The 21,553-nt window shown below is 46.7% G+C and overlaps 1 protein-coding gene across 1 annotated transcript in view; it reads right to left on the bottom strand.

The window, feature by feature from the left end:
- Nucleotides 1–11,892: 11,892 nt before the first annotated feature.
- Nucleotides 11,893–21,553, bottom strand: part of PAX6 (paired box 6) — a 15,411-nt gene continuing 5,750 nt past the window's right edge. Inside the window, 7 exon segments of the mRNA XM_064163827.1 lie at nt 11,893–12,069; nt 12,845–12,995; nt 15,022–15,137; nt 15,255–15,405; nt 15,688–15,770; nt 16,600–16,758; nt 21,253–21,418. Coding sequence (XP_064019897.1) covers nt 11,984–12,069; nt 12,845–12,995; nt 15,022–15,137; nt 15,255–15,405; nt 15,688–15,770; nt 16,600–16,758; nt 21,253–21,418 — 912 coding nt within the window. The 3' untranslated portion in view covers nt 11,893–11,983.

Raw genomic sequence — 21,553 nt, 5'->3', positions numbered from 1 at the left:
TCAAAATAAAGTTTCAGAACTGAACTGTCAGTTTAATAAAGCAAAAAAAAAGACATCTACTTTCCTGTGCCAATATATTTCAAATATTATCATTGATGTCTCAAACAGGGGTTTTTTCTCCCCCCTCTTTTTGTATTATGTGTAGCATTGAATGGGAGTTCTCATTAGCTACTTAGCTGTGCCTTTTGAAAGTGTGAAATAATTTAAATGCTTAGGATAAAGCAGTTTTTTAACAAAAGTGAAGTTTTACATAGGATGTCTTTTTTAATGTAAATAGCACTAAACACAGTATTTCTTTGTGAAGTATAAAAGTCACCAGACATATAAATTGCTGCCAACATACTTAAATAGGTCACTGGCTTATCATACGGGGGGGGGAAACATGATGAAAGTCACAGCTGAGTTCTAGTTAACACTAGAAAATGGTTAGCAAGTAGCATGTGTGTTCCACTTATCTGTATGTGTGCCCTATGCATCTGTAAGTCACAGTATCACAGTATCACCAAGGTTGGAAGAGACTTCACAGATCATCAAGTCCAACCCTTTACCACAGAGCTCAAGGCTAGACCATGGCACCAAGTGCCACGTCCAGTCCTGCCTTGAACAGCTCCAGGGACGGCGACTCCACCACCTCCCCGGGCAGCCCATTCCAGTGTCCAATGACTCTCTCAGTGAAGAACTTTCTCCTCACCTCCAGCCTTAATCTCCCCTGGCACAGCCTGAGGCTGTGTCCTCTTGTTCTGGTGCTGGCCACCTGAGAGAAGAGAGCAACCTCCCCCTGGCCACAACCTCCCCTCAGGTAGTTGCAGGCAGCAATAAGGTCTCCCCTGAGCCTCCTCTTCTCCAGGCTAACCAATCCCAGCTCCCTCAGCCTCTCCTCATAGGGCTGTGCTCAAGGCCTCTCCCCAGCCTCATCGCCCTTCTCTGGACACGCTCAAGCATCTCAATGTCCCTCCTAAACTGGGGAGCCCAGAACTGAACACAGTACTCAAGGTGTGGTCTAACCAGTGCAGAGTACAGGGGCAGAATGACCTCCCTGCTCCTGCTGACCACACCATTCCTGATGCAAGTCTTTGGTTTCAAAAACCTTGGTAGGTTAACATTAAAGCTGACAAATAGTCGGAATAATGAAGTCCTCCTGCGAATCTGGACCAATTCTTTGTTTTTGTCTGAGTCACTAAACATGCTTTGTAAAAGAAGTGTCAGAGTGTACAGCTGTACAGCCCTGTTCACCTAAGGCAAAAACATGGAGCAAAATTTCTCTTCTTTTTTTCCAATATGCTGTATCAGTTACAACAACATATGACAGTGGCTTGGCTAATCCAGTCAACTCATTGGTGAAGTGATGCTATGTTTCTGCTACCCCACACTCTGTAGGTGCAGATTTCATTTATTGCACCAAAAGCAGTCTTGCTTGGGAAGCAGAAGTGTTCACCTGGTGATTTTCTGTGGCTTTTCCCCATAACTGCTCTGTGACTGACCAGGTCCTGTGTGCTCAACAACCTTTGGTTCTATTTAACTAAGGGGCATGGCTCAGGTAATCAAAGAATGGGTGCAACCTCTTGACAGGCTGTTGCAGGCAGCTTCTTTTGGCATCTTCACAGCCCCATTGTTGGCTCTGGTGGAAAATGTGTTTAGGCTTGAGGTGAGGAGAAAGTTCTTCCCTGAGAGAGTCATTGGACACTGGAATGGGCTGCCCAGGGAGGTGGTGGAGTCGCCGTCCCTGGAGCTGTTCAAGGCAGGACTGGACGTGGCACTTGGTGCCATGGTCTAGCCTTGAGCTCTGTGGTAAAGAGTTGGACTTGATGATCTATGAGGTCTCTTCCAACCTTGATGATACTGTGATACTGTGGTCCTTCCTTGTACTCAGAGGGCTCTTTTCTGCAGAGGTTTTTCTGTTTGTTGCCATTTTTTTACAGCAGAACTTCCTACTTTTTAGTAGGCTACAAACTGAAACCACCAAACTCAGCAGGGAAACAAAAGATTCATCCCAGTGAAGACGTTCCCCCAATTCAGCACAAGAACCTGATCCTTACAGAATTGTGACACACAGTCAAAAAAAGCAGTAATGAAATTTAAAACGCTGTGTCTTTAATATGTCAAATAAGAATTCTTTATATCATCTCTGTTGTGTTGAGGTTTTCAAACTCTGAGTATTTGGAACATGAGAAGAATATTGTGATAGGTAAGTCTTTCTCTCTGTTTGTAAAGAAATTTCAAAAGCAATTTCAAGGATGCATCTGAATTCAATTTTCTGTAACAGTAGCTACAAGCATCTGAAAATGGGCATTCAGCTACTTCAGATTTGAGGCATGTGGTAGAATGCCACTGCTTTCATCTTTAAATTTAATATAAAATAGCAATGTGATCTCAAACACAGCTTTTGGAAGAGGATAAAAAAAATCTAGCTTACAAGAGTCTTTTACAGTGGCAGTGTTGGAAAGCGAGCTGTTAATCAAAGCCCTCTGAAACCACAAGGTTGTAACATACCCCTGAAGAGATGTAGATATATTACAAGTATTGCACACACACAAATACACAGGTATTAAACCAGGATTTCTCTAGGATCATATATTAGAAATGTGATAAAGTGTTGTTATTTTGGCTGTGCTGGAGAAACATCATCCATCACTAGTGAGAAATAGGAAAGAATCATAGAATCAGCCAGGTTGGAAGAGACCTCCAAGATCAGCCAGGCCAACCTAGCACCCAGCCCTAGCCAGTCAACCAGACCATGGCACTAAGTGCCTCATCCAGGCTTTTCTTGAACACCCCCAGGGATGGTGACTCCACCACCTCCCTGGGCAGCCCATTCCAATGCCAATCACTCTCTCTGGCAAGAACTTCCTCCTAACATCCAGCCTATACTTCCCCCAGCACAACTTGTGTCCCCTTGTTCTGTTGCTGGGTGCCTGGGAGAAGAGGCCAACCCCCACCTGGCTACAACCTCCCTTCAGGTAGTTGTGGACAGCAATGAGGTCGGTTTTATGCCTTTAAGAAGTGGTGGAAGCCAGCACTGTGCCCCGTAACATCTCTTGGGGGTTTTATTTTCTCTTGTGAGCTACCTGAGTGCAAGTCCTGCATTTCTTTTTTTAATCACACAGAGCATGTGGTGATGCTTATTCAATAATGAATGTGCCTGTGTAGAAAAAAAGAAGGAAAGTGAATCCTCTCCATCTTCAGAAAACAGACAACTCAAATGGAAAGAGAACAAAAATTCCACCACCATTTTTGTCCATTTGTTCAGTTTCTTGTCCAATATAAGCAGATGTTAGGCTCTTTATTTTCTTTTCTCTCTTCTTTTCTTTTCCCTCTTCTTTTCTTTTCTCTCTTCTCTTCTCTCTTCTTTTCTTTTCTCTCTTCTTTTCTTTTCTCTCTTCTCTTCTTTTCTCTCTTCTTTTCTCTCTTCTTTTCTCTCTTCTTTTCTTTTCTCTCTTCTTTTCTCTCTTCTTTTCTTTTCTCTCTTCTTTTCTCTCTTCTTTTCTCTCTTCTTTTCTCTCTTCTTTTCTCTCTTCTTTTCTCTCTTCTTTTCTCTCTTCTTTTCTTTTCTCTCTTCTTTTATTTTCTCTCTTCTTTTATTTGCTTCTCCTTTTTTTCTTTTTAGTGTCTTCTGGCACTGAAGGTGAATGGTAAATACAAAATGTAGCAGGAGTTGAATAAGAAGTGTTCACTCTGTGTTGGCAGAGCTTCAGTCTGAATGTTCACAGTCTCAGAATACTTTCAGCCCTTAAAGCATCAGAGGTGTTCTCCATGGAGTCTTGAAACACAAATTTTGGTGCATTTTCAGGTACTGCTATTGGAGTCAGGCTGAAGCAGAAGCACTGAAGCAAGCTCTTGCTTGGATTTCATGAGGTTAGACTTGCAAAAGAAGAGAGTTTGTTTGGGTTTAGACATGAAATAGAGCAGTTTTCAGTGCCAGTATTTTGGGAAAGCACAGTGTGTGGGAAAAAAAGACTTTTCTGCAGTTCTTAGTACTTACTTATTTATATTATCAGAGTACCTCAGAGCTACTCCTCACAGACCAGGACTGCTTTGTGCAGGGCATTGTTCTTGCCTGGAACTTGCACCACTGCAAAACAAAATTGCCTTCCTGACCTATTTTAAATCAATTAGCAGGACCTGTTGCAAGTTCTAGGCCACCCCCATCTTCATCTAACAGCCAGAACTGGAAATTGCTGGCACTTGATTCTCAACCAGGGTGATTTTAATGGATCCATTTCCGCTCCAGGCATATTCAACATCTATATGAATCCAGCAGATGAACTGGTCAGACAGCAGATGTGCATCTGCATGTAGAACGAAACTCCTGCCACCAGCATGGCCTTGCACTTGGCAAAGCTAAAGTCATGAATAGAGCTGAGCTCAGTCAAGACCAAACAGAAAATGATAGGCTAAGGGAAGCATTTGGAAGGATTCTCCAGTTTGGTGATACTTCCATCTTCAATGCTTCCTAGCCTACATCCAGGACAGCTCAGCAATTGTGGAAAACTACTTGAGTAAGAAGGAGTTTGACAGTGCACTCTTGGAGGCTGTGGAGTAGCAAGTCCAGCTGTGTGAGAGACAGTCTTCCCAGGAGCCACCTCAAGGCTGAGGGGTTCTTTCCAACTAGCAAAGGGTCATAGATCATACAATCATAGAATCAATCAGGTTGGAAGAGACCTCCAAGCTCAGCCAGTCCAACCTAGCACCCAGCCCTATCCAGTCAACCAGACCATGGCACTAAGTGCCTCATCCAGTCTTTTCTTGAACACCTCCAGGGATGGCAACTCCACCACCTCCCTGGGCAGCCCATTCCAATGGCAAATCATGTAGATCCATCATCAGTATGCCAGCTTCAGACAAGCAAATAAAACTTTATCCCAACACTGGGACAGAGAATGGAAGCAAAAGCAGTATGGTAGGTGAGCACAATTGCTTTGTGCCTGATGGGAGAGTACAGCAAGACAGAGACAGTGAAAGAGCAGGGGAGCAGAACAGGAGGGTTCATTTTGCAGTCCAAGCCTATAGGAGACTCCATGAAGTTTTAAATATATCCTGGCCCAAACAGGTGTGAATCAACAATAGTTCACACAGAGCAGGTGAATGATAAGTTAGAAAACTGTCATGCCCAACAGAAACTTAGAATGAAGAGGCTTGAATGCATGTTTGGTAAAGGAACAGTGGTGACTTAAATGCAGAGAAATCAAAGTGGACAACTTGCTTCTTTTAAAAGAAAAGGTTTTTGTTTCATCCAGCCTGACAGAGGGACTTTAGAAAATAAATAAACCCTCCCCTGCAGTGTTTGAAACACAAAACTGCAGACTACAGACTCAGTATGAGTCCAGCTTTGCAGAGAGAAATGTAAAGAGTGAAACATAAGCAGTTGCAAGCAGGAATACAGAGAGTTTCTTCACTCGTGAGGAGTTAACCTATTGATTGTAACAACCTGAAGGTATTTATCCGCCATATGCAGTTCCCACATAAAGCAGAGTCCTTCTGTTGTCTTGTATGTAATTTCTATGGAGTAACTGTTCTTAAACGTCTCAGGCTTAGGCCTGACCTAAAGGAGGTTATCTGTGAATCTACAGATTCCTCTGGTGCAGCTGGAAAAGCTCGTATGTCCCAGGAGAGGAAGCACTGCAGTTCGCAGCCCTCACTGTTTTTAGCTGCTGGAGTGTACGTGAGGGCTGTCAGGTGCCTGGAGGCAAATGCAACCTCTGCTGGAGGATTTCATGCAACTTACAGCTTCTGGCAGGCACCTGAAGGTAACATGGATCCTCCTGGGTCACTCACAAAACCTCTGCTCACCATCTGATCCAGCTGCAGTTCAACGTAGGAGGTCAGGCTCCAACACCTGAGAAACCATTAACGTCTACCAGCCCAGCAAGAAGCAGTGTTGTGGGGCAAAGCCCACCAGCATCACATGTGGGTTTTCACCTTCACCCTTCACAATCCTGATCTTCTCACCAAGGATGTTACCTGGTGGGTACCTAGGGGGAGGAAGGGAACAGTACAGAAGGCCCTGAAGTTCTCAGTTTGTTAAAGCATAGCCATTGGAGGTTCACAATGGAACTTAAGGGAAAGCAGATTTCATGGGGACTTTTCTCTGAGGGCCCATCTTCAAAAGAAACAGCAGAGATTCTGGCAGCTGGAGGTCTCATGAACATCTGTCACCCATGTCAGCAGTACATGCTGAAAGAGTGATCAAATGGTTGCATTCCTTTGAGGTTTCATTTCTGCAGCCCCTGTGAAAGCACCTTCCTTCATCTTCCACGTGATCACTGTTGAAATCTAGCTTAAGGTGGTGAACTGCCCTGAGTAAGCCACTCTAAGTAATTGTGTGCTGATGCACTGGGTTTTCCTTTCTTTACATCTAAGAGAATATTAGGGGAGGAATTAATTTAAAACACATTCTAAAACAAGGCACTTGCCAGCCTGGCTTCTGTCCAAAGTGTACTATCTCTACTACTCAGCATCTCATGCAGATCGCTCCATGCTCTGCTCTTTTCTCTAAGTACCAAACAGATAACACACGTGAGAGACTCACCTAACATCATTCTGCAGCAGTAATCCAAAGGGAGATCTATTCCATGATTTGCTTTCAACCCAGAGAGGATGAGCATTTCTTCTACCTCTACCACGCCAGCAAGAGCAGAGGCTTCAGAGATCCCTGCACACCTCAGCTGGAGACACACTCCCACAGCTGCCTTCTCTCCACAGTAAGACCCATAAATCCTCACTGAGCGAGACCAGACAACCACACACACAGTATCACACAGTATCACCAAGGCTGGAAGAGACCTCATAGATCATCATGTCCAACCTGTTACCACAGAGCTCAAGGCCAGACCATGGCACCAAGTGCCACGTCCAGTCCTGCCTTGAACAGCCCCAGGGACGGCGACTCCACCACCTCCCCGGGCAGCCCATTCCAGTGTCCAATGACTCTCTCAGTGAAGAACTTTCTCCTCACCTCAAGCCTAAATCTCCCCTGGCACGCAGCCTGAGGCTGCCATCACAGGCTCTGCTCTCACATCTGTAATTTATATGCCTGTTTCTAATGGGGGGGGGTGGGGGGGTGGATTTGGGTATTTCTAGGTGCCAATCACACTTTTGCAAGCTCATTAAGCAAGCAGGTGTCTTTTCAAAGAAGAATTATTTTAAAAGAAGGTATCACACCATTTCTGGAGCAGAAGAGCCTTAGCAGATGCACATGGAGCAAAGCTCAAGTGCCAAAGTTGAGGACATGAGCAAACAGAAACAAACTGGAGGGAGGAAAAAAAATACATTGGATGAGCTTTGAGGTCTCTTCCAACCTGGTTGATTCTATGATTCTATAATTTTCAGTTTCCTTAGTGCTGTTTATACCATGGAAATGCAGAACAAATGTAAACCTTAGCATAACTCTAAACATGCACATATTACCCAGAGAAAGTATTTTAGCCAGTAATATCAGAATTTCTTTTTTCAAATAGAAAAGGAAAAAGGAAAAAAATTAAAATTTAAAAAAAAAAAAAAAAAAAAAGACTATTTTGGTCATGAAGAGACAGTGAAATAGGGCTAGGAAAGCCTGAGGGAGGCAATGGGTGTTACCCATCCCAGGCGGTTCTTTGCAATCATAGAATCATAGAATCAACCAGGTTGGAAGAGACCTCCAAGATCATCCAGTCCAACCTAGCACCCAGCCCTATCCAATCAACGAGACCATGGCACCAAGTGCCTCATCCAGGCTTTTCTTGAAGACCCCCAGGGACGGTGCCTCCACCACCTCCCTGGGCAGCCCATTCCAATGGCAAATCACTCTCTCTGGGAAGAACTTCTTCCTAATATCCAGCCTATACCTACCCTGGCACAACTTGAGACTGTGTCCCCTTGCTCTATTGCTGGTTGCCTGGGAGAAGAGGCCACCCCCCACCTGGCTACAATGCCCCTTCAGGTAGTTGTAGACAGTAATAAGATCACCCCTGAGCCTCCTCTTCTCCAGGCTAAACAGGCCCAGCTCCCTCAACCTCTCCTCATAGGATTTGCCCCCAAAGATAAGTCAAGATAAAGCCCATGTTAGGCTGCCTAAAGTAACCCAGTCCACAAAGGCATTTTACTCATTAAAGCAAACCTGTCTAAAAAGAAGTAGTAAAATCCCTTTTCTGTGTTATGGCCTAGGAGAGATCTCAGCTCTCTGCTTCTGGAGCAGGGCACATGCTGACTTGTGGTTACCTTCCAATTACAACCAGGAGGCAGGGTGCGAGGCAGTTCCACCACGTATGTCACCACATGCATGTCTGCTTCACCATCAGCCTGTATGGCTCGTCATCTGTCTGCTCTGAACAATACCTCTTAGGTTAGCAGCCTTTTCACTTGTAAATGTAAATATTGTATCTAGAACACAACACTGAAACACAAAACACAGTGTTATTAAGACAGCACTCACACGTCAGTTCTTGTGTGACTATAATTTGTGAAAATGCCTTAGGAGGGGCTTATAAATAAAGTATAAGGTGTTATTATGAAATACATTTTAACCAAATGCACAGAAATGTCTCATTCCTGCTGAAATCAATAGCAAAACTCCCACTAATTTCAGTGGTAAAAAGAGGAGACCCTTGGAAATTGCTGTGTTACACTGAGCAACGCGTTACAGCAGATTTCAATCTTCCTAAGTAGCAACAGCTCTAGAAGAAGAAAGGAGATGAAAATGGGTGTTAGAGGCTGTTCAGAGCATGCTGAAGGTCTGCATTTCCCGCTGACGCGGCTGGCTAGGCAGCACGTCCCCATGCGCCCACACGCAGCCCCTTCGCCCACTGGCAGTGGTGCTGCGAGGCTGGCTGGGGGCTGGGGCTGCTCTGGGGCCTCTCCGGGCCTCGCAGCAAGCAACTGGGCGCTGGCACCAGTGCTCAGGCATGGGAGCCCCCGCACACTCAGCCGCGCCCCCGCACACCCTGAGGAGGATGCCCTTGTCAGGGCTGTGGACGGCTGCCTGTAACCCGCAGACCCCAGCACGCACAGCAACAGCTCTTCAAGGCAAGCAACGCCCAGGGGATCAAATGCCCTAGCTTCTTCCCAATGTGCAGCCAGCCAGGGACTTTTCCCCGACGACCTCTTCCCATAGGGCACAGTAATGAGCCGGTGAGCCAGAAACGTCTCCTCTCCGCCGAAGCCGGCTAGCCTGTCACCAAAATATGCTCAAGGTTCATCCGCGCATGCAACTGCTTTATAGCCTTGCTGCAGCTGCAGAGGTGCAGGGCTGTGAAAGGCTGCAGCCCCACAGCCCGTCTCGCCCCCAAGGAGGCTCCAACAAGGGGCTCAGAGGGCTGGCAATGGCTCGATGAAGGTCACCAGCGGCTGGACTGCAGGCAGTGGAGCTGCAAGGCTGAGAAAACGCAGGAAGGGCAATGAAGGGCTACAAGCGGCTGCCTCTGCCCGCGTATCGGCACCTGCAGAGATAGCAAGCATGGCACAAAACCTCTCAAGGGAGGAAGGCATGGGAAGCTCATTTCCGTTCCTGCATGAGCAGAAGTTGGCATTTAGATAACAAACTACATTAGCAGGCATAAACATGCTAAATGGCTATATAAATGCTGGGTTTGTACCTGTAATTAATTGTTCCCAGGATGCATTTAGCTATGGAAGAAGGGACCTGCCTCTTGTGGTGTTTAATGCAATGTATCCATATCTAATAAATACATAACGTGCTTGTGATGGTCTGATAAATACAAATTATAAATAGCTATGTTTCATTAATATTTGCCAATGGATGGCTTCTGGGTAATTGAAACTACTTCACGTTGATATAACAAATACACTTAACAACTGACCAGTATCAATTAACAGGATAGATTTAAATCTAAAGGTTTTGCACGGTTTTGCCTGCTTTGGGCTCTCGGTTTTGTTAACTGTCATCTCGTGCTTTGAGTAAAGCTCCTCTTTGTCCCTAAAGGATTCAGGGTTTACGTGCACTTAATCTCATCTGCAGTGTCGCGACTACCTCAGCACCACAACTCTGCTACTCTAAGTTTACGGCAAAGTGTTATCTGCAGTGACAAATGCGCCGAAAGGAAAACATAACCAGCCTAGATGGTATCTTTGCTTTACAAAGGCTGCTTGTGATGCCTGCGCTTTGACTCAAAACTCCCTGCACATTGGCTTTTTAATCGTGAGATCCCTTTTTCAGCACAGCATCGCAAGTAACAACTGCACCACAATGAGCCAGCTTCATAGATATGGGAATGTTTAGATTTCCCTGCCAGTGACTAAAGGCCTTTAGCTTTCACTAGCCAGTCCCAGCTCGCATTGTTGTTGCCTGTTGATTTGTCTTCTCTCATTATTCCTTGACATGCAGCTCTCCACCCACGCCCACACTAACAACCCTCACACAAAGCGCATTGAGGTATTAACCAGGTTACAAGTTCAATGGAAAATTACACTAAGATTGTGCTGTGTGGCAATATAAAGGGACGGTATTCACTCTCCCAAAGAGCCTGTTAAAAACACAGCTGGGCTGGGTTTTTTCCTTTTTAAGCATCCTAACAAAAACCATTTTCAGAAGTCAGGGATGCATATTTGCATGTATGTGTGTCTCTGTGTACGACTACAACAGATAGACACAGACGTGCGTCGCGTCTCCGCCACTGACTGGCACAACGCAAACTCCCCGCTGGAAATTCTGCTGGGTTCTGGAGTTCATTTAGAGCATCCCCAGAAGTCCTAACTAAATAAACAGCCTCCTCCTGCTCTCAGCTGCGATTAGATACGTGAACCTATCTTCTTTTTGTTAGCCCAAATTACAGGCTGGTGGAAGGGCTGAAAGTCTCTAAAAACATTTCTTAAGGAGAAAAACTGAACCCAAGTTCCAAAGAAAACTTAATGAGATCAACCTAACACAGTAACAAAATTTGCAACACCACACTATAAGGTTAAAAAGAAAATAGTATAATAAAGGAAATACAAAGGCTTTGGCATGGTTTTTACAATCAACAATGGTTAATTTTGATATGTAGTTGTGAACAACTTCAAAACACTTAAGTTTAAAACTCTTGCAAGCACTTTTAATTGATTAGGAATGAATTCTAGATGCACAAAAATGATTGGACTGTGAACAGTAGCACAACTACATCTAAGAACAATTAACTCCTGCCGACCAAAAAGAAACGTATGATGCATGAAAATGTGTATAAAACATCTATAGAATATTCTTGTCAAATATAAATGAAATTAACTTTATTATAGAAATCATTCTGGGAGATTTCTAGGGAAGACAAATACTTACATTTCGACATAAGACAAATCGGATTATATCGAAGACACAATCTACCTTTTTAGCTATCAACCTCTTTTCTTCATCGCCGTTCTCTCTCCTTTTAACCCCTGTTTGCACATAGCTGCAGCCATTAGCAACCTTTGGAAATACCAACAGATGTCTTTTTTTTTTCTCCTTTCCTTACATACATCTAGTGCGGATTGTTCCAGGTTTAATTATATGCAATGGAATGATACAAACTTGGAACATCAATCCATAATCTATGAACAGATTGGTAGAAGTATTCGATATATCTTGATAAAACTCTTAAATTCGTGGCAAAGCTTGTTGATCATGGCTTCTTTTTTTCTTTTTTTTTTTTCCTGGTTTGGTTTTTTTTTTTTTCTTTTTCTTTCTCTTTTTTTTTTTTCTTAAAACAACTTCATGACCAACACAGATCAAACATCCATCCAGTCTACATTGTTCTGTTGTTTGTTTGTTTGTTTTTCCATTATAACATACAAATGCCCATTTACAAATAATACACCAAAATGAATAAAAGTTTGGATACCAAAATGAAGATTTGTTCCAACTGATATAATGCCTTCAGTGTACAAAGGTCCATGTGAAAGTCTTTTTTTTTTTCCCATGTGTTACAGCGTAGGGCACAGTTGCAGTACAGAAGTACTCTGAGAGCCATTCTTCCTTTGTAAAATACTGCTGAACATCCAACTGTTGTCCATATAGTCATTTACAGAATTAACACATGGTTTACTGTAATCTCGGCCAGTATTGAGACATATCAGGTTCACTGCCAGGAACTTGAACTGGAACTGACACTCCAGGGGAAATGAGACCTGAAAATTGAGGGCAGAGAGGAATATTTTAGTTTGTCTACACACAGCACAATTTCTGCTTTACGGTTTCACAGGTTTGTGCTTGTGTACTAAATCTCATCGTCTACCAGCCTGTAGAATCAGGTTGGGGGCAGGGGGCGGGGGGGGGGGAAGAGGGTTTATCTTTGCAAATTGGGGGCAGAGGGGGGGAAGGAGGGTTTATCTTTTCCAAACCTGTGCACATCTCACTGATTTGATAAACTGTCAAGCTTTGAGATAAACACCAGAGCCTCAGTTCCTTTGCATCAGTTAGGAATTCAGCCCAAAACGCAGTAAACTTTTTCACGTGTCTGGCTTGCTTCTGTTTATGCTGACACTTAGCCTGGTTCACTTCTTTATGCACAGGTTAATATTTCTACAGGTTAGCTGCATTTTCAATAAATTCAATTCTTTAGCAAAGAAATAGCTTCTGACATGGACAAGGTAAAAACACACTCGGTCCTGCAAACACTTTAACAGATACTTGGTTTCATGGTGTGAGTATCTCTGCTGAAGTTTAACAATAAAGTGCGTGCTGCTTTAGAAATTAATCATACAGAGAAGATTTTGCAGGATGGGCCCTTACTGAAGGGCTTTTCCCTCTACCACTAGTCAGATGTCACCTCTGTTAATCTTCATCTACCCCTCCAGCAGCTGCTGAAAAATCAGACTTTCTGGTCTCACTTCTCCCAGCAAATACATGTGGAAAACCAGCTGGCTAAAGCAAGGAAGCCATGCTGACAGAAATGCCACTCACCTGTGGAAGTGGTGCCAGAGGTGCCCATCGGCTGGCTGTTCATGTGTGTCTGCATGTGAGGAGGGGTGTATGTATCATAGCTCCGTCCATTCACCGATGGACTGGTGGGCAGCATGCAAGAGTAGGAGGAGGTCTGGCTGGGTACCGGGGGCTATGGGAGCAAAGGACAAAACAGCATTAAGTGTCAGCCAAGGTCAACACAGCGTTATGCTCTTCTGGGTGGATGTGCCAGCACTCAGAAGCAGCGTGTACAAGCGAAAATAAGCTTCAGTTTCAAATTCAGAGATCTAGATGTAAAGTCTATTTAGGAGCTCAACCAAGCAGCCCCATCCCAGAGGTTTTTGGTCTACAGAAACAATGCAAGTTGGCACCAGCACCTTCTCAGATACACTTGACGAGTGTAACCCTACATCTCTAGATGCTAACAAAGGTGTTATGTGCCTAAACCAAGGAACCAAAGCCTGAGCACTGCCCTTGTTTGTACTTGTGTAGAAGAAGGATGTCTCATGTCATTTGCAGAAAGAGGCAGGGGTGACATCTTGCTTCACATTTGGTGGTGTAACTAAAAACCACTCCACTGAGGCATGTGGGTTGGTGCTGCATTTGCAAACATGTTGCACATACACAGAGATAGTGTACAGGTTTGGTGTGACCAAGGCTCTGAAGGGAGATCGATGTGCGTGTATGTGCATGTTGATCCTCCTTCAGAGCCTTGGTTCATCCAAAACCCGTGCCAGCATCATCCCTGGAGACCAGACATCTCCATTTACCTGAATTCCAACCCCTGAAACCTCATCTGCCAAGGGAAGGAGTAGCAGAAAACAGGGAGTGAGGGATGGGATATTGGTGCCAGGGAGCTCAAGCAGGAGCATCCCCTGCTCTGAGGTACCAGAAGAGTTGGGACCGGTGCAGCCGTGACGCAGGAAGGCAGAGGGGGAGTGGGAGGCGGGATGAGTAATTCCTGCTCCAAGCACACGAGACTCAACACGCCTGCACATATTTCCTCCATCTGCATATTCCTGACGCGCTGTCTGCACAACACCTACAGCCCTGCTCGCTAAGCACAGCCGCTGTGCTCTGGGAGGATCGGCACCACGCTGCACATCCGCAGGGAGATGCCGATGGTTGAGCTGCCGAATCTCCCTCTCCGACATTGTGTGGCCATCACGCTGTGGCGGACGTGTAGGGAGGACTTTCCAGAGTGGCTCCTGTGTGCCAGGTCCCAGCCCAGGTGCCAAGTGGTGAAATCAGAGGCCTCCTGCTTTCCCAAGGGTCCCTTCCCGTATCGGTCTTTTGATCTTTTGTCATCTGCTCTCAGCCCACTGCCGTGAATGGCACCACCAGCCCCTAACGTCACGAAACAGCGACCTAGCCAACGTCATTTCTTTCCGTGGACTTGAGAGACTCTAACTTTATTTGGTTAATTTTGGTTCAGCAATTAGTAACATAGTAATTGCTGCAGCGAAGGAGTCAGGCTCTCTAATCACCTCGCCTGTCTCCAGCAGTGGTCAATGCTGTGTGCCTCAGACAAAGCTGGAAAACTCCCGTAATTGGCCAGCACCTTCCTAGGCCAACCCCACCATTAAAAAAGGAGGAATTTTGCATCTGAAAGGTCTATAGAAACAGACCCCAAAGGAATAGATTTCTTCCTAACCCAGCTGGTGATCAGCTAATGCTTTCAGGCGTGAGGATTGACAGCTCTTGCAATTCTGGCTTAGCTGGCATAACCACTGATGCTAATCACATCCTGCCCTCTCTCAGGTGTTCCTAATGTGTTGCCACCACATCACCTACACTGAGAAGGTTGGATCCCTCCAGCAGCTTATTTGGGATACGACCCCAGTGAATTCCATAGGTTAACCATGGATTTTTTTATTTTCCTGAAAAAGGTTTTTTCATCTCAAATTTGTGGACTGTTTAGATTTGAGGACCTTTCTTTTTTAAAGCTCAGGAAAAGCACTTGATGAGCACCAGTCTTACAGTATCCTTGTGATTCTCCCAGATGAGGCATCTTTTCAGGTGCCAGCAAAGCCTCTGGGGCCTGTTTCCCTGCAGCATGTTTGGGGTCCATAAGCTCCCATCTGGTTTAGGAAAGGCCCCCACCCATGTATCCATACATCCCAGGGGCTGCCAAATCCCAAAGGAGTGTCACGACGTGGAAATGCCACTGGACTTACTTGCATAGGCAGGTTGTTGGCCATGGTGAAGCTAGGCATGGGTGGCAGTGCGCTGTACGTGTTCGTGAGCGCTGTGTCCGTTCTGCCCAACATGGAACCTGATGTGAAAGAGGAAACTATAATAGAATAGACAGATAGATGGACACATTAGTTTAACCACCGTTACAATCAGCAAAACAGTCTCAGAGCCTCATTTTGCCCAGAGGATGGAGGAAGTGGGTTGGGGACGTTACCAGGGGTGGTTGGTTGCGGGATCGGTTGGTAAACACTTGTGCTGAAACTACTACTGATGGGAATGTGGCTGGGAGTGTTGCTGGCTTGTCTTCGCTGGTTCCTCAGCTTCTCTTCCCTTCTCCACTTGGCCCTTCTGTTAGAAAACCACACCTGGAAACACAGCATTTGAGAGACATGAGTGACCTTACAAGGACTAGAGGCATGCCCTTCCACACCACGTAACTCAAGGCCATGCTGATAGAAAGCTGGCTGCAGAGCAGCAAAACAGCGTGTGAGAGCAAAACCCAGCTGCTGTTGTTTTCCTGAAGGGGAGGGAGATGGACAAATAACCCAAGTGTAAAGTGGGGCTGCCCTGGGTTTTAAGAAGCCAGGAATAATAAAAATCAGAATAGTAAAAATACCAATAGTCATAATTGCATAGCAACTCAGTACCTGTATCCTTGCTTCAGGCAGGTCTATTTTAGCAGCTAGTCTCTCTCTTGCAAACACATCGGGGTAGTGGGTCCTCTCAAATTCTGCAGAAGGAAATATTGCTGTTAGTTACAGAGTTAACATGGCCAGCTGTAAAGTCCAAGTCCTTCCTGCACTGCCTATGCCCTAAATGCTCTTAAGAAACATCACTGCAAAGGCAAAGCTGATCTTTCTCTGTGTGTGTGCATGTGTGTGTTGGGAAGGAGGATGCATTGCCTGCTGGGATGTATTGCTAAGGGCATAGGCAGGCTTGGGTGCAATGCTGCGTCTTTCAAGAAGCAGTGAGGGCTTGTGCCTCTGCTGAGGGGGTCCCCAAGGCAGCTCTGACCCTGTCACCCAGAAGTGAAATGGCACGTCACTAAATAACAGCAGAAAATAAGAACAAAGATCCGCAGCGGGTCAGAGGCGAGGTGCACCCAGGCCGGTCAGGGAAAAGGGCACCTGCTCCCAGCCCCAGGCAGCGACAGTGCTGGGGACGAGCAGCAAGTGTGGGGGCAGGCACAGAGTGCTGCTGCCAGCCCCAGCTGCCTGCTTTCTCCTTCCCAGCGTACAGCAATGTGGGCTGGCCAGAGATGTGGCACAGCCAGCTGGAGGAGATTTATCCCCCAGGAGAGGACCCTGGGGTGTGACCACGATGTTTCAGTATGGTCTGTGCCCTGTGTACATTCCCTTTGAAAGGGTTTCAGCAGCTTTTCAGTGCCATCAACGAATATTTGGAGCTCAATGAATAAAAGGGCATGGAGGGAGCCATGGAGTTAAAATATATACATATATATATATATAGGGCATGTGAATGCCATGCTTCTGGCTTAAAAGAGCTGGAGCACATCTTGCTTTTCTCACACCCTTCAGCTGTAGGAAAACGTCACTCACCTTTCTCAAGGGCTTCGATTTGTTCTTGGGTAAAGGATGTCCTATTTCTCTGCAGCTTTCTCTTCAACTGGAGTCTCATTTGGGCCTCGTCTGAATCTTCTCCATTAGAGCTGATGGAGTTAGTGTTTTCCCCTCCTCCCTCCTGTTGTGGACAGCCATCTGGGGAACCGAGAGTTGGAAAGTGAAACACAGGTACCCTTGTTTTAAGATCTCTATCAGAGAAGTAACGCGACTGGAAACAAGTTCAGCCATGTTTGCTGACACCCTCGTTTCAAAGCCTCTCAGGTATCAAAGCACCGTTGCACTAATGACAGAGGTAACACGGAAACATTTCAGTTTCCAGTGCTATCATAAACATCGGAAGGGAGGAATTATGATCGCCTGGTCTTAATTTCATTTTGTTTTTCCTCCGGAATAAAACCTGCATAAAAATACTTTCCCCTGAAAGTGATTCTTCCCGTGAATCGCTGCTGAAGTGCCATGGCTTTCTCCTCTGCCTGCTGCATTTATTTACCTATTGCTGTATTTAAAACAGCGATGTTCGGTATTTCAGATTATCTATAATCAGTAATTCCTATCTAATCAATTAGATGTTGATAGGTTTGCAGAAAATGCTATTAAGAAACCAAACCAAGCTTGTAATCTTTTTTAAAAAATATTTATCCCGTTTTTATTTGAATTCTGCACAGTCAATTTCATTTTAAAGGTTGTGAATTTAGAAGTGCCTGCATTGTTCTGCAGTTTTATTCAACTATTGTATGAGTGTGCATTGCCTTGACACCTATTACTGAGCACAGCTGTAATTATATCATCACCAAGAACAGGCTATAATTGCTGAAAATGGAATTTTATATTTAGATAAAAGGACTGTCCATTCTTTGTAATGTGTTGCACCAGAGAAAAGTAAGATTTCTTTTAAAATTTTAACATGTAATTTTAAAAGAAATAGTAGCGAGTTCACTAACTAGCTAAATATGCTCTTCTGCAGCTGAGCCTTTGGCATATCATTTAAGCGGTACATTTTTAATTAGGGCATTTCCACCACTTTTAATGTAATTCCTGCCCTTAAACAGGGGAAAGTTTCATTGTGCTCTCCTTTGGGAAGGTGGCAAGGATGCGTCCCTGGGCCGGCTGGCTTGGTGGGGCTCCGCGGGCACCCCAGGCCGAAAGAAACAGACCTTTCTGTCGAGGCAGAGAAGTCCTTGTCCCTAAATTAGCTCTCCCTCGCCTTTCAAAGCATATTTTTTCGAGGCGTTTTGATGTCGTATAAAGGGGGAGACGGGATGAGGGACGCATGGGCTACTTATGTTAATTCCCTTGAAAAGTTACGCCAAAAATAAATAGCGACACTCCCGCTACATCCTTTAAATATTGTGGGAAATCAACTTTAAAGTAATATCATTTATAATCGGCGAACAATGGCCCCAGCCTTCAAAGCTCGCAGGGAATTGTGACAGGATCTGGTGGGACCCTTTCAACCACTTTGAAATGTTTTAAAACCCGAACTTTCTCCCCCATTTAAACACAGGGATTCAGCGGCCGTGGTCACCATATGGGCGGCCGCAGCCCCATTGAGGCGGCCGGCGGCGGGTGAATAGCTGGGGCTAGGGGGGGGCTGCCTTTCAGGGGCACACAAAGCCGCTGAGCCCGGGGAACGCGGCCGCGCTGGGGCAGCCGCCCTGCCAAGCGCTGGTGGCAGCGCCGGGGGCCGCGCCCGCCCGCCGCGGGGGCCGCGCCTAACCTCCGCCACAGCCCTCATCCATCACTGTCCGCACCGGCCGGGCCGGCACCCACCGAGGCGGGGCGGGAAGGGGGGGAAAGGGAGGGGGGGGCGCAGAAAAGGGGAGGGGAGAAGGGGAGAGCCTCCCAAAGGCAGCGGGGATGTCCGGCTGTCCCCCACCTCCACGCCACCGGGGATCCCTGTCCCGCTCCACCAGGGAACGGAGAGCACCCATGGGGCCGCGCCCACGTCTCGGAGGGCAGCCAGCGCCTGGCACCCTCTGGTCCCCCACGGCCGGTTTTTAAACTTTTGAAGCCGGGGCATTTTGCAACCTCGCCTGGGTACGCTCCCTATCTCCCCCTAAACCCCTGAGCCACCTAAAACTTTCACCTAAACTTCCTTACGATTATTTAACCCTCCCTCGCCGGACAATTAAGATATCTTCTTTTTAGGACATCTTCTCCTCCCCCCACTCCTTTATTTTTTTTTCTCCTCTTTCTCTCTCTCCCCCTCTTTTTTTTTTTTTAAAGCCCTAAAAGAAGCGGTCTCAATAGGGCTGTTCCACCTTCCAGACCTAATCCATAAGAAAGCGAGTGAATGTCCGTCCCTATTATCCTATAGCCAGACCATCTGACGCTGGGTATAGGATTTGTTTCCTGGAGAAAAAAAAAAAAAAAAAAAAAAAAAAAAAAAAAAAAAAAAAAGACGCTGGGAAATAAAATCATTCCTTAGTTTCTTAGTGTCTTAATCAGTGAGGCGGAAAACAAGCAAAAAAAGATAGCAAACCAATTGCGGCACCTCTCAGCTATAGAGCTGGGATCAAAACATTGTAGCATCTGTTGAAAGAGAAAGTGTCTAAATCCTATAGAAGGCTTTAGACTTATGGGGGAAGGGGGGAAGATAAGAAACAGTGTCTCAGTGATCCCTAAAACCACTAAATCACTGGAGAATTTCTCCCGGATAGAGATGTCTCTTTTTGTTCTGTCAGCCCTCATGTATCCATTATTTTATTCACTGCTGCATGGCGTTTATCAGATTGAGACCATATTTGTGCCCCTCTGAGACCTAACCTCGCCTTATGCTTTTTGAGTAATGGACTCTTAAAATCCAGTAACATACCCCTGCAAGGGAATAACATTAGAGGGAGCATGAATATTCCAGAGGAAATCCATTTTATTAATTTTAATTTTGCCATGCGGGTGTTTTAAGTGCCTGCCTGCCTCCCCCTCGCCTCTCCTGCCCACGTACACACCCAGCCCCGGCCCGAGCCAGGCCAGCCCTGCCCTTCTCCGCATCGCTCCCCACCGCTTTATTTCCATTGCAGTTTGGGAGAAGGCTCTCGGGGTCCTTCCGTCCCGGAATGTTCATGCCCGGGGCTCCGCGCTCCCCCGCGGAAATTGCGCTCATTCCCACGCCACCGGGAGGGGCCACCACAAGCCTCCAGTACCTACACCGACACCCTCCCCCCTTGCCAAACCCAACTGCTCTACCGCAGCCGAGGAAGGCCACCTGGCCCCAGGTGTGCCCACGCCGCACCCTGCAGGGAACTGGGCCGGTGGAGCAGACAAGAGGAGTTCTACATATCTCCATTTAACGCCTTTTCTCCATTTAACTCATTTCCTCAATAAAACAAACAAACAAAACCGGCGGGAGAGACGGGAGCCCGGGCCGTTCGCAGCCACAGTGGCTGGCAATGAGCTCCCTTGAGCCGCGCATCTCTCCGTGCTCGGGCTCTCGGGTGCAGTGCAGAGGAGGATAGGTGGGGAGTCCCGACGGCGCCCGGCCGGCCCCGAAATAGCAAGAGCGGGACAGGGGCAGCCTCCGCCCTATCCCGGGCGCCGCAGGTAGAGGCGAGCCGGTGGGCGACTCCCGGTGAGAGCCGTCCCGGCTCCGAGGAAGGACATCGGGCAAAACAAAATTTAAAAACAAAAAACGAAAACACAACCAAAACTACCAAAGTAGGGGTGGGGGAAAGCGAGGGCTCAGCTCTATCTTTCTAGTGTCCTTCATAGATTGTTTTCTTCTCTTAAAACTGACATGTCTAATTGGCAAGCGGTGCCATATCGTGTCCAGAGGTCTCCTGTGGAACATTTCTACAGCTGTCTCCTTCAACTAGACGCTTATTCATGTCGCCTTAATGAGAAACAAAACGATCTCTAATGAGCAATTACATAGCGACAGAATTGTTCCCATAACAAATTCTTGCGTGTGACAGAAACATCCTTTGTACCAGATATTCCGCACACTGTTACCGATTTTTTTTCCTTGTGGGGTGAAAACAAAAAGCAGGTTGTTGTATATGGACACCTCTTCTAAAGGAATGACCACAACCAGGGAGAGAGCCGAGCCTCAACAGAGCCCGTATTCAAAAAGAAGCCATTAACCATCTTAAGTATGTAACGTAACATCCCATTATCCTTCATATTATCCCCTTGTCATTCCTACAACAAATACCTATTAATCTTCAGGATAAACAGTTTCCTATATTTACAAAGTTGTTTCGGGTCCATTGAGGAGGAACTATAATCAGCCCTACGGAGATAGTTACCGATCTCCCAGGCTTTGGAGACCCTGGCCCGGGCGGGGAGCAGGAGCCCTAATTACCGGGCTGATGGGCGAGGTTAAGGACCAACCCTGGAACCCGCCCTGCTGCCAGCACCGCAGCTCGGTGGATGCAGCTTTGACAGCGGCTGCTGCCAGTCTCCCCTACCCAGAGCCCGAGATGAGAGCCTGCCTGGCCACCGGCCCCTCTGCCCGCCTGCCCGCAGCTGCCAGGGAAGGCGGCAAAGGGGACGCCCTCAGCCCCTGTCCTGAGAAAATTGCCCACCGCACTCAGCACGAGAAGAGGGCAAGCGGTACCCGCGTCGGGGCCACCTCCGCCGGGAAAGCTGAGCAGAGCCGGAACGAGGAGCGGTGTCCCGACTGTCCCTTACCTTGAGCGGGCTGCCCGGGTACCGACGTGCCGGGGTACCAGCCGGGCCGGGTGCCCCAGGTCCCCGTCTGCCCGTTCAGCATTCTTAGCTTGTCGTACATCCCGTCGGCACCCATCTGTTGCTTTTCGCTAGCCAGGTTGCGTAGGACTCTGTTTATCGACGACACCTGGAAGGCAAAGGACAGGAAAGGCAATGGTAGTGCGGTAGCGCGCTCCCCGCGAGCCACCCGCGCAATCCCCGCGCCCCTCCACCCCCCGGGCGGCTCGACGTGGGCGCAAGTCAAGGGGCTTCCCGAGAGCCT

The sequence above is a fragment of the Pogoniulus pusillus genome, chromosome 24, assembly GCF_015220805.1.
Source record: "Pogoniulus pusillus isolate bPogPus1 chromosome 24, bPogPus1.pri, whole genome shotgun sequence".
Classification (NCBI taxonomy): domain Eukaryota; kingdom Metazoa; phylum Chordata; class Aves; order Piciformes; family Lybiidae; genus Pogoniulus; species Pogoniulus pusillus.
The sequence above is the reverse complement of the archived record's forward strand: the minus strand, read 5'-3'. Positions and strand labels throughout refer to the sequence as shown.